The sequence below is a fragment of the Motacilla alba genome, chromosome 28 (genome assembly GCF_015832195.1).
Source record: "Motacilla alba alba isolate MOTALB_02 chromosome 28, Motacilla_alba_V1.0_pri, whole genome shotgun sequence".
Lineage (NCBI taxonomy): Eukaryota > Metazoa > Chordata > Aves > Passeriformes > Motacillidae > Motacilla > Motacilla alba.
Genome location: NC_052043.1, coordinates 1,848,728 through 1,863,711, shown reverse-complemented (window position 1 = coordinate 1,863,711; position 14,984 = coordinate 1,848,728). Strand labels below are relative to the sequence as shown.

At 56.0% G+C, this 14,984-nt stretch overlaps 2 protein-coding genes and 2 non-coding genes across 4 annotated transcripts; 3 read left to right on the top strand and 1 right to left on the bottom strand.

Moving 5' to 3' along the window:
* Positions 1–220: 220 nt before the first annotated feature.
* PWWP3A (PWWP domain containing 3A, DNA repair factor) lies at positions 221–9,778 on the top strand. The gene is made up of 15 exons (XM_038163713.1): positions 221–337; positions 1,056–1,098; positions 1,711–1,806; positions 2,249–2,340; positions 2,587–2,657; positions 3,064–3,975; positions 4,449–4,562; positions 4,894–4,964; positions 5,407–5,483; positions 5,964–6,024; positions 6,280–6,355; positions 6,607–6,657; positions 6,825–7,255; positions 7,948–8,036; positions 8,259–9,778. Exons 3-15 carry the CDS (start codon positions 1,750–1,752, stop codon positions 8,332–8,334), a joined length of 2,178 nt encoding a protein of 725 aa, XP_038019641.1. The 5' UTR covers positions 221–337; positions 1,056–1,098; positions 1,711–1,749; the 3' UTR covers positions 8,335–9,778.
* Positions 9,779–10,280: 502 nt separating this feature from the next.
* TRNAF-GAA lies at positions 10,281–10,353 on the bottom strand. Its single transcript has one exon. It is a non-coding gene; the product is annotated as a tRNA-Phe (tRNA).
* A 407-nt stretch (positions 10,354–10,760) lies between these two features.
* TRNAN-GUU lies at positions 10,761–10,834 on the top strand. The gene has a single exon. It is a non-coding gene; the product is annotated as a tRNA-Asn (tRNA).
* Positions 10,835–11,011: 177 nt separating this feature from the next.
* Positions 11,012–14,800, top strand: NDUFS7 (NADH:ubiquinone oxidoreductase core subunit S7). Its single transcript, XM_038163717.1, has 8 exons — positions 11,012–11,122; positions 11,344–11,380; positions 11,642–11,710; positions 12,056–12,170; positions 12,819–12,998; positions 13,071–13,117; positions 14,109–14,197; positions 14,602–14,800. The coding sequence occupies exons 1-8, from the start codon at positions 11,107–11,109 to the stop codon at positions 14,697–14,699; spliced, it is 651 nt and encodes a 216-aa protein (XP_038019645.1). The 5' UTR covers positions 11,012–11,106; the 3' UTR covers positions 14,700–14,800.
* The last annotated feature ends 184 nt before the right edge of the window (positions 14,801–14,984 follow it).

The window sequence follows — 14,984 nt, the reverse complement described above, 5'->3', positions numbered from 1 at the left end:
TGCCCAACCCGTCACATGACGTCACACCACACGGCTATGACGTCACTCGCCCCGTTGCCATGCCGCACCCCGCCCGCCCTCCCCAGACTAGGCGTGGCTTCCGACCAACGCGCCAATAGAAGAGGTGGTAGGCGTGGCTAATGCAGCAGCGTGCGCTCTGATTGGCTGAGCCTCGTGTTTTGGCCTCGGCGGGGAGGGCGGGGCGCCAGGCGGCGCTCGCTGATTGGTCCGGGGCGGCGCCGGGCGGTGCGGGCGGTGCATCTGGCGCATGCGCAAACCCTCGCGAGGAGGGCGGCGGCGGCGCGCGCGGGGGGCGGCGTTGTCGGGAGCGCGCACGGTAACGATGCCCCCCCCCCCACCCCGGGCCCAAAAGCGGGGTTTAGGGGCGACACGGGGGTCTGGGGCTACCACCGGCACTGGGGTTGTGTTTGGGAGTCCCGCCCGTCCTCTGACCGGGCGAAGCGAGGGGCCCCGTCCTTCCCCTCACCGGGGCGTTTGGGGGGTCCCGTCCCTCCCCTCAGCAGGGAAGGCTGGGGGGGGGGGGGGGGGGCGATCCCTGTGAGGGGGAGGGTGTTGAGGGGTCCCGTCCCTCACCGGGCTGTTTTGGGGGGTCCCGTCCCTGCCCTCAGCAGGGAAGGATAGGGAGGGTGACCCCTGTGAGGGGAGGGTGTTGAGGGGAGGGTGCTGAGGGGTCCCGTCCCTCCCCTCACGGGGCCCTCGGAGGGTTCCATCCCTCCCGGAGGGGGGTTTGGGCTCCCGTCCCTTACGCAGGGGGCTCCGCACGGGGGGTCCCGTCCCGTCCCTCCCGTCACCGGTTCGGGTGTGGGGGCCCTGTCCCGTCCCTCACGGGCTGCGGCACTCCGGGGGTCTCTGCCCTCACCCGGCGCGGTTTGGGGGAGGGTCCCGTCCCTCCCCTGGCGGTTCGGGGGGGTTCGTGCCCGGTCCCTCCCCTCGCGCGGGGTTCGGGGCCGGGCGGTTCCCGCTGTCCCCGCGCCGCCTCCCGGGGGTCCCGCACCGGCTCCGCCGCTCACGGCCCCTCGTCCCTCCCTCCGCAGGGCCGCGATCCCCGAGCCGCGGCGATCCCAGCACCTGGAGCGTGTAAGTACAGGAAGATCTTTAGTATGTGTTTTTTTTAAAGCCCTTGAGGATGCCCTGAGGGCGCCGAGGCCGCTCTGCTCGGGTTTCTGTTGCAATTCGCGTATAAAAAATGGGATCGATTGACGTGTGAAAAGTCTTTTTAGCGCGTTATTTTTTGGGTGTAGTTCCCTGCTTGCAGGGTTTGGTCGCAGGAAGCTGTGGGTTGGGCAGGCCCGTGGCCGCATTGTGTAATTCCTGATAGTATTTTCCTCACCCAGTGAGAGCCACTTGGGCTCCTGGAATTATGAATTCTGGAATTCTGGGGTCGTTTGGGTTGGAAGGACCTAAAGCCCATCCAGTCCCATCCCTTCCACTATCCCAGGCTGCTCCAAACCTTGTCCAGCCTGGCCTTGGACACTTCCAGGGATGGGGCACCCTCAGCTTCCACAGAAAAATGGAATTTAAGATATAATATTGGAGAAGCTGCAGGGTGATATCAGTGCAGTGATCCCGAAGGTGCAACAATAATAACTGTAGGAATATGTTTGATTAAATCCTGTATTTCCTTTCAAATACAAAGACTACAAGGGAAAAAGGTGGGTGACTCCTTTATTCCCTTTTTTTCCCCCTCAGAACACCTTGGCACTGCCCTTTTCCACGTGAAGCTCAGCCATGACTGACCAAGAGCTCATTCTCTGCAAGTGGAAGAGGCGTTTGTGGCCAGCCAGGGTAAGGAGGAATGAGGAAATGTTTGTGAAGGCTGCTTGGAGCAGAGCAGGAAGGAAGGGAGAGGTCCCAGCAAACGTGTCTGAACTCGTCTGAGCTGTGGAGGTGCCAGCAGGAAAAATGGAGATGGCCTGGAGCGATGGGACAGGGGGGAACAACTCACTGCCAGGGGGCAGGGTTGGATGGGGCATTGGGAAAAAATTCCTCCCTGTGAGGGTGGTGAGGCCCTGGAATGGATTTCCAGAGAAGCCTGGGACAGTGCAGGAGTCCCTGCCCTGGCAGGGGTGGGATGAGATGGGATTTAAGGTCCTTTCCCACCCAATCCATCCTGGGATTTTATCACTCCCCAGTCCCAAGGCTGCTCCCAGGCTCTGTCAAGCTGCTCTTAGATAAAATTTTGCTGTCTGTCAGGATTTTCAGTGAAGATTTCTCACTTTTCATGCAGGTTTTGTGCAAACCCGGAGCTGCCGGGAGCAGTCCCGCTGACACCCCAAAAAGGATGGGATTTAAAGCTGAGATCCTTGGCTTGGAGAAGCAGTTGAGTATCCTTGTTCCTATCACACGTTTGCATTCTTAGAGGTTAAAAAAATAAGGGGAAGGAAGGAATCCTTTTATCTGAAGGTGCCTGTGAGATGGGATCCTGGCTTTGCAGGAGGCTGCGGTGTTTAACCCTAGCAAGGACAGCTTGGGGGAGGGAATGTTTGGGGTTTCTGCTGTCTGGGAGCAGTTCTGTGGTGCTGGGAGTGTTTTGCTGCCGGTTGCAGTCACCTTTTTGTGTTCCAGGGTCAGTGTGAGCTCTGCAGGCGTGGTTCCCCTGACAGAGGAGCAGATCAAGGCCATCGCCTCCACCCTGGGTGAGAGGGAAGGTCCCAGTTGTGCTGCTTTGTGTCTTTTCTGGGTGTAAAATCCCCGCAGAAACTCAGCCTGGGGGGGATAAAACTTCTGTATTTCACTGATTTTCTTTTCCCCTTTTCCATAAAATTGGAAAATAGGTTAAAAATGGATCATTTTCCTCTTTCCTGGGGTGGTTTGTTAGCGGGATGGTGAAGAAATGTGAGTTTCCCTCAAAATGAGGCACTTCCAGTTTGGTCTTTGTGTGTCTCCATCCTTTGCTTTGGGAATCGTGGATGATTTAAGTAGTAAAAAAATGCACCTTAAAAGAAGCACTACGAGTAACATTTATTATTTCTTTGATAATACATTTTGTTTATGATAAAATCATGAGGATCATTTCATTTGTTCAACATTTTTCCTCATCAGAGCAAAAGAAAACCGTGAGCGAGGCCGTGGAGGAGCTGCAATATCGCTGTTCCCTTAAAATTGCCCTGGATATTCTCCACGGGACTGACTCCAGCAGTCAAATGCCACCTGCAGAAGGACCAAATCCCGAATTTTCCCGGGAGAAATCTGCCCCACCCACCCCCTCCCACAGCTTCTTGTTGCGCTCTCGCTCGAAAAAATCCGAACCCGAGGCTGCCAAGAGGAAAAGGAAACACCAGAATAACTGTGGGCTGAAGGATGATCCCGGAGCACGCAGCCAGCGGGGTTCTGTGGCTCCAGGGGGGAGTGGAAAAGCACCTAGGGGTGGCACAAGCCCTGCCAGGTACGGTGCCAGGGACTCGAGAGTGGCAGCAGCCCCTGACAGTCACAACTGCAAAAAAGCAGAACCAAAATCATCACCCAGACAGAAGAAAATCCAGCCCGAAATGGGGAACGGCGTCTCCTGTGAGCCAGAGGCTGGAGGAAGTCAGCTAGGGAGGAAAAGAAGATGGAGGGATGATTCCCCCCAGGATCAAGCACAGGTGGCTCCTGAGGAGGGCTCTCCCTCTGTCCCCTCTAAATCTGGCACCGTGGAACCTTCCAGAAAGACAGGAACTCAGCGTGGGAGAACGTTCCTAGGCTCCTCCTGTGAAACTGCCTCGGATGAGTTGGAGAAAAGCATCAGCAGTGAGAGTGAGAGCCTGGCAAAGCAGCTGGATGGGAGGAGAGAGGCAGAGGGTGGCAAACACCCCGACGGGGCAGGTGTGGCCCTGGGCACAGACAGGAAGTGCAGGAACCCGCCTGGATCCTCACCTGGGCCTTCTGGTGCCTTCCCTCAGCCTCGGGAGGAGGAAAACCAGGATCCCCCACACCTGGCTGAGAATAAAGCCCCTGACTCCGAGGAAGATGAAGGTGGGCAAATGATTGGGGAAGGGAAACCTTCATCCCATGTGGGTGGTGAGCCCTGTTACTCACCTTGGAATGTTGCTTTGCTTTTGGGGAAGTGGCTCTTGAACTGCTGCTTTAATTCCTTTTGGTTTCCATTCCTGGGGAGCAGAAATGCTGATCCCTTCGGTGCTGGGCCGGGCTTGGGTGGAGTTGCTTGGGGTTTTCCATGGAAAGCTGGGTGGTTTTATTTTTTGAGCTCACACTTGTTTTCCCTTACTGCTCTCTGATAAATTCGGATTAAATGTTTTTAATGAGCAGGTGCCGGGTCCTCAGACCTGCCCCATTCTTTCCCCTTTTATCCACATGCTCAGGGAATTAGGATTCCCTAATTAGGAGTGTGCAGGTGTGTCAGGTCCCCTCTGGGTCACACTCAGGTGTGTCTCACCTGCTCTGAAGCTGATCCTGTCCTAATCCCTGCATCCTGCTGCTGTTGGCAGGGCTGGAACCCTCTGGAATATCTTCCAGGAGAGTTTCCTCAGAGAGCCTTCCTCCGCTCTCACCTCTGGCCGATGAAGAGGAGGAGAATTTCCCGAGCGTTCTGTCCCATCGAGGTGAGACATCAGGGCTGAGGCTCCTTCCCCTCAGGGAGCTTCAGTCTGCCTGCAATCCCTGGGGATCCCGGGAGGGTGTGCAGCTGTGGCCAGCCTTGGGATAAAATGCCTGGGTCCATCGGGCATTTTGCTGCAGAATGAAATGAAAATCCCTGAAACTGGACAAGGGCCTGGCATTGGAGTTGCTGGGTTTCAGCTCAGGACTCCCTGTGCTGCATTTTGGGCTCGCTGTAAAAGCACTGAAGAGAAACTCCTGGAGGAGAAGAGGACGGGGTGAGAGCATGTCTTCTTTTATTGTTTTTTAAGGAAAACTTCCCTTCTTTTTCACCAGAACCCAAATTCTTCGAGGAAGGGATGTTGGTGTGGTGCAAGCTGCGGCGGTATCCGTACTGGCCAGCGGTGGTAAGAGCAGCTGCTGCCTCCTCGTAGCCGGCTGATAAGGAGCAACTCCCAGTTCTGGAGTGACTTTTGCCCTTCCTGGGAGTGTTGAAGACCTTCCAGGAGAAGCATTTCAAAATTGATAGAAGTAAATTTACGCTGAAAGCACCCAAAATGTGGTCACTTCACACCTGTTTGAGCAGAGCACAGGCTGATCCCTGTTCCTTTGTCATGGAGCAGGACTTGGTTCCCAATTTGCAAAAGAAAGGGGAAGCCCTTTGTGCACTAAAATCCTCCCTTGAGGGAACTGGGTGCTGCTTCCGCTTGAGTTTTTCGTGTTTGTGTAATAAAGGAAGGTTACAGCAGCAGGAAGAATTTAAGTGTGGGTTGTAGTGGGTGATAGCCACAGAAAAAGATCCCTAAAATAATCAAGATCAGGATTGCTGAGGCTTTGTCCTCTCTGCAGGTGAAAGCAGTGAAGAGGAAGCACCGCAGGGCCTGTGTGCTCTTCATAGATGGCACCACAAATGAGAAGAAAAAAGGGTAAATGTGGATTTCTGTCCCATCCTGCATTTCCAGTCTCTGATATTCCATGTCCCGTGCCCTTTTCCTGGGGCGGGGTGAGCACAGTCCTCTCCAGGTTGATCTGGGAGGGGGGGCCTGGGGCAGGTGAGGGTTGTAGGTGCTTTGTCATGCTGCAGGTTGAGGCAGCTCCCTGTTCCTGGGAAGAGCTGAGAAGTCAAAAACAAATTTTAAAAAGTCCCTGGAATGCAGCCAGTGTTTTCCTCGTGCTGCCCAAACTTTCTGGAAACACTGAGCTGCCTTTAACTTTTCTCTAAACCGGGTGCTTCTTGTTTGTTAGAAGGTTCCATACTTCTAACTTGCTCTGGAAGCAAAAACCATTAAAATTTGTGCTCCTGAATTCCTTGGGAAATGGGATTTTCAGGGAGAAGCAGAACTGCAGTGAATGAAGAGGGAAGTGGAGCAGTTGAGTTGCACCTCTGACTGTGTTTTCTTTCAAAGTTTCTCAGTGTCTCTGAAGAGCCTGAAGCACTTTGACTGTGAGGAGAAGCAGGAGCTCATAGTGAGTATCCCAGAGATGGGGAACTGCAGGGCTTGGCCAAATACAGTGGGAAATTCAGGATATAAAAGGCCAGAGGGGGAATGTGGGGCTTGGTCCCCTCAAAGCCACTCTCATCCCTGTGACAGCTCTGGCAGGAGCTGTTTTACTGCGAGGAAAAAATTGTCATGGACCATTTCTGTCCCCTGCTTGGCATCCTGGGCTGAAACTCTTGGAGAGCTGCTGGATTTGGGACAGAAAATCCTCCTTGTTTTGCAGGAGCGAGCCAAGGAGAACTATTCCAGGGAAATCGAGTGGTGCCTCCAGCTGATCCAGGACTATCGGATCCGAGTGGGTAAGGAGGGGCAGGAATCGTGGATCACCACATCCCAGGGTGGTTTGGGTGGGAAGGACCTTAAAGCCCATCCAGTCCCCCCCTGCCATGGGCAGGGACACCTTCCACTGTCCCAGCGTGCTCCAAGCCTTGTCCCACCTGGCCTTGGGCACTGCCAGCTTCTCTGGGATCTCCTCCTGAGGAAAAGGGAACCCCAAGCTTTGATTCCTGGGTGAGTGGAACTGATCTCTGCCCCTGTTTTGGGTTTTTAGGCTGTCATTCTTTCACCGGGTCCTTCCTGGAGTATTTTGCTGCTGATATCAGTAAGTGAATCCATCCCTTTGGGAATTCTCTTGGCTGGGTAAAAACTCCTCTCGGCAATAAAATTCCTTATTTTCTATTGATGTGGCTGTGAAAACTCTTTATTTATATTTAAACTACTATATTGAACTCTACATTTATGTTTAAATTCTTGTGGTTTCTCTTTCAGGCTACCCAGTGAGGAAGGAGGGGTACCAGAGCGTGGTGCAGATGGCATTCCCAAACACAGGGGAGGAAGGGGCTGGACAGTCTTCCTCAGACACCTCCCCCCAGAAACCCCCGAGGAAGCTCCTCCCTGACAGGACCAGAGCTGCCAGGGACAGGGAGAACAAGAAGCTGGTGGAGTTCATAGTGAAGACCAAAGGGGCTGAGGAGCATCTCCTGGGCATCTTGAAAAGTGGCAAACAATCCCGCTGGCTGAAGAAATTCCTGAATTCCAGCAGGTACATTACCTGCGTGGAGACTTACCTGGAGGATGAGGAGCAGCTGGACCTGGTGGTTGGGTACCTGAAGGAGGTGTACAGGGAGATGGACACCAAGAACCTGCACCAGATCCTGGGGGATGGCATCAGATTCATCTCAGATGTGCTTTTACCTGAGGTGAGGGAGCGTGAAACGGGGGGAAAAAGGAACTGGGGAGTGATAAATGACATCAATTCCCGTTTATTCCCTATTTATTCCTTTGCTGTGATGTGGTTCCTGTGGAATGGTGTGGGGAGAGTCCCCAGACCTGAGCCAGGCAGGAATATTCACCCCTGCCTGCAGCCTGATCACTCACATGCTGCTTTTGAAGCACAGAAAGGAGAAGCTTCAGGTAGATTATTGTTTTTAAAAGCAGGCTGGTAGTTTTTTGCTGTATTTTAATTAGCTCTGAAATGCTTCAAAGCTTTGTTTTGGGGTTTTTTTCTTTAATTTGGCAACTTCTCAGGGTTTTCTTGGTCCTTTGTGTGTGTCGAGGTGGGGGGTGGTGTGCTGGCTGTTCTTACAGTTGTTGTGGATACCTTTTGTTCTTCCCAGGAATTTTCCCAGGAGAACACTAACTCGTGTGGAAACAAAATTACTGTGAGGAATATCTTAATCCGAGGATAAAAATATCCCCCAGGGGATGATACAGAACAATTTCATATTTTTTATTTAAGAATTTCAGGCACTCAATGAGCGGATTCATCCAAGTTTTCTAAGTTATTAAAGAACCCTTTTCTCAAAACGTGCTCAGCTGAGGCAGTTTCAAATCCCTGGTTGTGGTTTAATTTTGCTTATTGATTATTATTAATTATTCAATGCTTTTCTAGGCCATCATCTGTGCCATTGCTGCCGTGGATGACATCGATTATGAGAAGGCAGAAGAGAAGTACATTAAAGGACCACCTGTGAGCAAAAGGTAGATTTGTTCTCAGGATTTTCCGAGGGTTTTTACTCCTTTGTTGTTGGATACAGAGAAGGTTTCAGGTGAAGGCAGGAGAGCTCAGCGTCCTCCTCCTTTGAGGGACAAAACGTGGAAAATGTCCCCGCTGAGCCACTCCAACCCTGCGAATTTCATTTGTCCAGGTGATGTAATCTGGACAAATTGAACTTAAAAAACCTTCTATGTTTTTCTTTCCAGAGAGAGAGAGTTGTTTGATGAGCAAGTCCTGGGAAGCAAAAAGCTCAAGACGGAGCCGGAGCCCGCGGAGAGCTGAGGAGTGGCCGGGGCTGTGCTGGGCCAGCTGTAAATAACCAGTGGTGATCTGTATAAAACGTGGCATTCTTTGTAAAGTCCGTGTGTATATTCCCAAATCCTCTGCTCCCGGCTCTTGCTGCTTCCCGTGGCCTCGCTGTGTTCAGGATCTGCTGGATCCCCATCCATCAGTGCCCTCCTGGGGGGCTTCCAGAGACCCCCGGGGCTGTGCAGAGCTTCTGCTGCTCCACCGACTTCCACGTGGGTTCTTCTAGCCAAACACTCGACTTGGGAAGGGATCTTGTCCTGCTTTGTGCCCGGTGGCCTCCTCGCTGCTGATAAAACCAGGGGGTTCCTGGCAGGGAAGGCTCCTGGGGGTTCCCCCTTCCTGCCTCATGGATCTGCAAGGGTGGGGAATCAGATTGGTGCCCAGAGCTGCCACCTGGATCACAAAGATTTGGGTTCTTGTTTTGTCACGACGAGTAAAATTCCATGGAGGAGGAATCCAGGTTTGCTTAAAACCATTCCCTTTAACTGCACCAGTGGAATGCTGGTTTATTGCCTCTTCTGAGGCAGTGAATTTTGGGAGGCTTTTAATTGTCTTTTTTCTCCTGTAAATTCCCAATTTAATCCTGCCCAGCTCCCTGCTCACCTTTGTTGGAGCTGTGGCACATGGAAGCAGTGTCACCGAGAACTAATGAATGATGAATAATGATAAATGATACGTAAAACCCCCTGATTAGGGTTTCTCTCTGATAATGAAATGTGATCTCCTTGCTTGTCCAGTAAAACCCAAGATGATTTGAAATGAAGAAGTAGAAATTGGGATCCAGATGTCTATCCTGGCCGTAGTAATTATCTGAATATATTTTAATTACACTTTTAATTGCTCTGTGGTCTCTAATGAGTTTTTCCATGGAATCCTTATTCCTGTTATCTCAAGTTCCTCAATTACAGGGACAGGCCAGGAAGTGAGGGTTTTATTAAAGCCTGTGAGGAGGAATAATGAATTTTGTGGGATAGGATAAAAAATTAATGATGGAGTTAACGGAGAGCTGCCAGTGGCACTTTCCCTTTGCAGATGAGAGGCTGGGGAGGGACTGCCTGCCCCTCATCCCAGTGCTCTGGGGTAATTTGGGATGGGGCTCAACTTCCCCCTGCTTTACATGAACCCCGGGTTCCCTTCTCCATCCAACCTCCTCCAGTGCTGTTGGGACCCTGCACAGAAGCAGAACCACCTCACCTCCTTCTCTGCAGCTGTGCAGTCCTGGAATGCTTTGGGGTGGGCAGGGACACCTCCTGCTGTCCCTGGTGCTCCAAGCCCCTCTGGCCTGGTCCTGGGCACGGGCAGGGACAATCCTGACCTTGTCCCACCCACTGCTCACTCGCTGGTACTGGGCGCCAGGCTCAGCCTCACCGTGTATGCATCACGTGGACTTAATAAAGTGGGATGAAGTGAATCATCAGAATTTGCTGCTTTTGTTTAATTATTGTAATCTCTGGTGGGTGGCGTTTCCACCGCAGTGTTCCAGCAGGTGCAGATAGGTTTTGTGCATCAGGTGGAGCTGTAGGCTGCTGTCTGTCTCGGTCTCACATCGTTAATCCCTGGGAAATGAACGCGCTGGGTTTTGCTCTTGTGCTTTATTCAAAATGGGCTGACACACACCACCTCTGCTTGTGATTGTCCAGTGTTAATTAATCCATGTTCCCTCAGCTGCCTCCTCAATGCAAGATCGCTAACTCATATATATTATTAATTACTAATTCATATTTCTTTAATAATATTTATCATTAATCCAGTGTTGCAGCCCGCAGTCTTGCCCCCCCGTTGTGTGTGTGTGCTTCCAGGATATTAAAATGATCACGTGCAGAGTTTGGGGAGGGAATAACGAGCTCCGAAGCCTCGGGGCTGTTTTGGGGTGAAAAAGGCGCTTTTGCAACCCGGCTCCCGGCAGGAAAAGAAGCTTCTGCCGAAACCCGGGATCGAACCAGGGACCTTTAGATCTTCAGTCTAACGCTCTCCCAACTGAGCTATTTCGGCTGCACGGCCGCGCTCCGCCCCCCCCGCCCGTCACCGCCGCGCCGGGCGGGGGGCCCGGGGCGGGGCCAGGGGACAGAGGGGACGCGAGACAGGCGGGATGTGGGGCACGGGGACAGAGGGGACGCGAGACAGGCGGGATGTGGGGCACGGGGACAGAGGGGACGCGAGACAGGCGGGATGTGGGGCCCGGGGACAGAGGGGACGCGAGACAGGCGGGACGTGGGGCCCGGGGACAGAGGGGACGGGAGACAGGCGGGACGTGGGGCCAGGGGACAGAGGGGACGCGAGACAGGCGGGATGTGGGGCCCGGGGCCGGGCCAGGGGACAGAAGGGACGCGATGTGGGACGCGGGACACGCGCCCGGGACAGGCGGCACACGAGGCCTGGCGGAGGGCGGCGGCAGCGCGGTCTCTGTGGCGCAATCGGTTAGCGCGTTCGGCTGTTAACCGAAAGGTTGGTGGTTCGAGCCCACCCAGGGACGGCCGCTCTTTATTTTCCTGCGCGACCGCGCCTCCGCAGCCCCGGGACGGGCCTTTCCCACCGAGTCCTGCGGCGGCTCCGGGAGGGCCCCGCCGGCCGGGGGTCGCTTTGGGGTCGCTTCGGGATCGTTTTGCCGCGGGCTGCGGCGGAGCGGAGGGTGCCTCCGGAACCCTCGTCCGGGACGCGTTTCCCGCCGGAGCGCTGAGGCGGTGCCGCGCGGGGCCCTTTAGCGGGTGCACCGCGCGCAGAGGTTGCCTGAAGGGCTGCGGAGAGATGGCGGCGCTGGGCCGTGAGCGGGAGCGGGAACCGGGATGGGGACCGGGGAAGGGGACCGGGACGGGGACCGGGGAAGGGATGGGAACCGGGACGGGGATGGGGACCGGGACCGGTCTGGGCACCGAAACAAGCCCTCCGCTCTCCGCCGAGGGAGTGACGGGGGGGAAGCCCTGAGGGGACGCCAGGCCCGGCGTGGCCCACAGCCCGGCTGAGCTCTCCCGTCCTCTCTTGCAGGTCTCCGGCTCCCCGCGCACGGTGTGCTGGGCTGGCGGTGAGCGCCGGGCTGGGGGCAGCGGGGCGGTGGGACCCCGGGGGCAGGAGGGGCCGGGGCGGTGACAGCGCTGACCCCGGGGCTGGGGGCGATGGGGTGGGGGGACCCCCGAGCCGCGGCTGAAGGGCACCCCGAGCTTCGGGGGTCAGGGGGGGGCTCCTTCCCCGCTGGGTGTGTGCAGCTCTGGCTCCCGCGAGGGCTCTGGTGCGTCGCGGGGGCTCTGTCACCCTGTCACCCTGTGCGGGTCCTCTCTGTCCCCAGGCCCGGCTCTGTGAGTGCCGTTCATGCTCAGCTGCTCCATCAGACGTCGGCGGCCGATCGCGCTGACAGGTGACAACTGGGGACAGGGAACGGCCGGCTGTGCCACCATTCCCGGGCGGGGGTCCCAGTGGCACGTCCCGGGAGGCGTCTCCTCCCTTCCCTGCTGAAATCCGGGGGGTTCTGGCAGCTCCGGGAGCCCCGAGGAGGGCAGCCCGGGGCTCTCTGTGGCTGGGCTGTGGCTGAGAGGCTCTGCCCGAGCTCCAAACCCACAGATCCCACACGGGGGAGAATCCTCTGCTGCAAACAGAGGGGTGGCACTGTCATTGCTCAGGGAGTCACAGCCCCGTGGAGGGCTAAATGCTGATTCTGCCAGGGAGTAACTGGAGGCTGATGGTTCTGTGCTGCTCCTTTCAGCTCTGTCCAGGTGCAGAAGAGCTCTGCTGTCGTCCAGAGGAAGTCCTACGTCCCCAGCAGCCGTGGCGAGTACGTCATCGCCAAGCTCGATGACCTGGTCAACTGGGCACGGCGGGTGAGTCCCGAGCCACCCTGGCATCGAGGGACAGAGGGTGGCACGTCACAGGCACCTCCTGCTCCGGATAAAAATAGGCCCAGAGCTCCTGTGGCCGAGTTCTGTGGCCAGAGGGTGACACTGGGGTCCAGTGACAGTGTGGGACACAGGCTGAAGGCGCTGAGGGTGTGGGGAGGGGTCTGGAACTGCCCCTTGGTCACCAGGAAAAGGCACTTGTGGAGTTGTCCCTGCCCTGAGCAGCTGCTCTGCCTGTGGGGAAGGGTGACACAAGTGACAGTGCCAGGGGTGTGCTGTGCTCTGCTTCAGCTGGGCTGGTCCTTCTCCGGCCACCACTGTCCCCGTGGGGCTCTGAGCTGTCCCTGAGCTGGGCCACCACTGTCTCCATGGGGCTCTGAGCTGTCCCTGAGCTGGGACACCGCTGTCCCCATGGGGCTCTGAGCTGGGACACCGCTGTCCCCATGGGGCTCTGAGCTGTCCCCTCTCTGCTGTCCCTGGGTGGCTCTGGGTGGCTTTAGCAGTGTCAGGGGAGCCCTCAGGAGCTCTCCCTGCGTCCATTCCCCAGAGCCGTGCGTTTTGCTCCCGGTACCTTCACCTCTGCCTTTCTGTGTGTCACCCACGCTGTCCCTGAGCTCCTGGCTGTCCCCACAGAGCTCCCTGTGGCCCATGACCTTCGGGCTGGCCTGCTGTGCCGTGGAGATGATGCACATGGCAGCCCCTCGCTACGACATGGATCGCTTCGGGGTCGTGTTCCGGGCCAGCCCCCGCCAGGCCGACGTCATGATCGTGGCAGGGACCCTGACCAACAAAATGGCCCCGGCGCTGCGCAAGGTACGGGGAGCTCGGGGAGCTGGGGCACGGCGTGGGGAGCTGAGAATCACCCCAAACATCCCTGTTCTGCAGGTCTATGACCAGATGCCAGAGCCTCGCTACGTGGTGTCCATGGGGAGGTGAGTGCTGGAACATCCTCGGTGCCGTGGGGGGAATTCTTTGTGGTTTGTGTTTCCAGGTTCTTCAAGAAGCCTCGTAGAGCAGAGCCCAGAGGCTCCTGTGGGAGTGGTGTGTGTGAACCCTCCCAGGGAGGGATTCGAGGGCTTTGCAGCTGCAAAACTTCTGTATGTCCAGAATTGCAGTTGGCTTTTGGCTTTCAAAGTGCTTCTGCTGTGCTGGAATCTGCTCCATGGGGGGAGGGATTCAGCTGGAATCTGCTCCATGGGGGGAGGGATTCAGCTGGAATCTGCTCCATGGGGGGAGGGATTCAGCTGGAATCTCCTCCATGGGGGGCTCAGCTGGAATCTGCTCCATGGGGGGCTCAGCTGGAATCTGCTCCATGAGAAACTCAGCTTGGGATCTGCTCCATGGGGGTCTCAGCTGGAATCTGCTCCATGGGTTATTCAGTTGGAATCTGCTCTGTGAGTGGCTCAGTTGGAATCTGCTCCATGGGGGTCTCAGCTGGAATCTGCTCCATGGGGTATTCAGTTGGAATCTGCTCCATGGGGGGCTCAGTTGGAATCTGCTCCATGGGGGATTCAGCTGCAATCTGCTCCATAGGGACTCAGATGGACTCCATGGTCTCGGAGGTCCTTCCCACCCTCAGTGACTCCATCATTCTCACCATTTCCTTGTCCCCACAAGTTTTCTTGTCCCCACTGGCTGAGGGTGGCCGGTCCAGGCTGGAGCAGGACACATTCTGGGGACGCTCTGAGGCGGAGCAGAAGGGTTTGCAGCAGAGAGGGAGGGCTGTGGAATCTGATGGGAGCAGTTCGCTTGGGTTGGGTTCATCCAAAACCCTCCCAGGCAGGGCTCGTGATGGGGCAGTGTCACCTGTGGAGCTGGAGGCTCTGAGCCTGGCAGTGCCCTCCTGCCCAGGACCACCTTCCCTTGGCCTCCTGCTCACCTCCCTGGGCTGACGCTGTCCCTGTCCCTGTCCCTGTCCCGCAGCTGTGCCAACGGTGGGGGCTACTACCACTACTCCTACTCCGTGGTGAGGGGCTGCGACCGCATCGTGCCCGTGGACATTTACGTGCCAGGTACGAGGGGCAGCTCCAGCTGGGAGCAGGGCAGGGAGAGGGGAGTTCTCTGCATTCAGGGGCAGGTTTGAAAGGTTTTCCTGTCTCAGTGGTGGGGAAGCTGCAGCAGCTCCAGGGATTGTGGGATGGGGAGGGTTGTGATGGTGGTGGCACCGTCAGTGGGGTGGGAGGGGGGGTTTGATAGACTTTGAAATTAAATAATTGCTATGTTTGATAAAGATCTTGATAAACAGCATCAATTTCGTTTCTTTGCACTCCTGCCTGTGCCAGCCACAAAGCCACAGGGGAGTCAGCTCTGGGATAAGGCCTGGGGTTGGCACCTCTGCTGCTGGCTCCAGCTCCGTGCAGGTACCTGCCCTGTGACCTTCCCCCCCTTCCTCCCTTCTCTCCTTTCTCTCTCTCAGGTTGCCCCCCCACAGCTGAGGCTCTGCTCTACGGGATCCTGCAGCTGCAGAGGAAAATCAAGAGGGAGAGGAGGCTGCAGATCTGGTACAGGAAATAGCCTTTATTTATGTCCCCTCTCACTGCCCCCGGGCACTGCTCACGTTCACGCACAAACCCGGCTCCTCGCTCGCCTTCCAATAAAACTCTACCTGGTCCAGGTGCTTTTCTGTCTTTACTAAACCCCTCTGATCCGAGGGGCTGAAAAACTGGGCTAAAAAGCAGGAGCTGAGTTTGGTAACACTGCTGAGTTGCTTTCTGGTCTGGACAGTCTGTCAGGGAAGGTCTGGTCTGAACAATCTGTGATGTCATATCGTGACATAAAGGCTTTGCCAGAATATTTTTT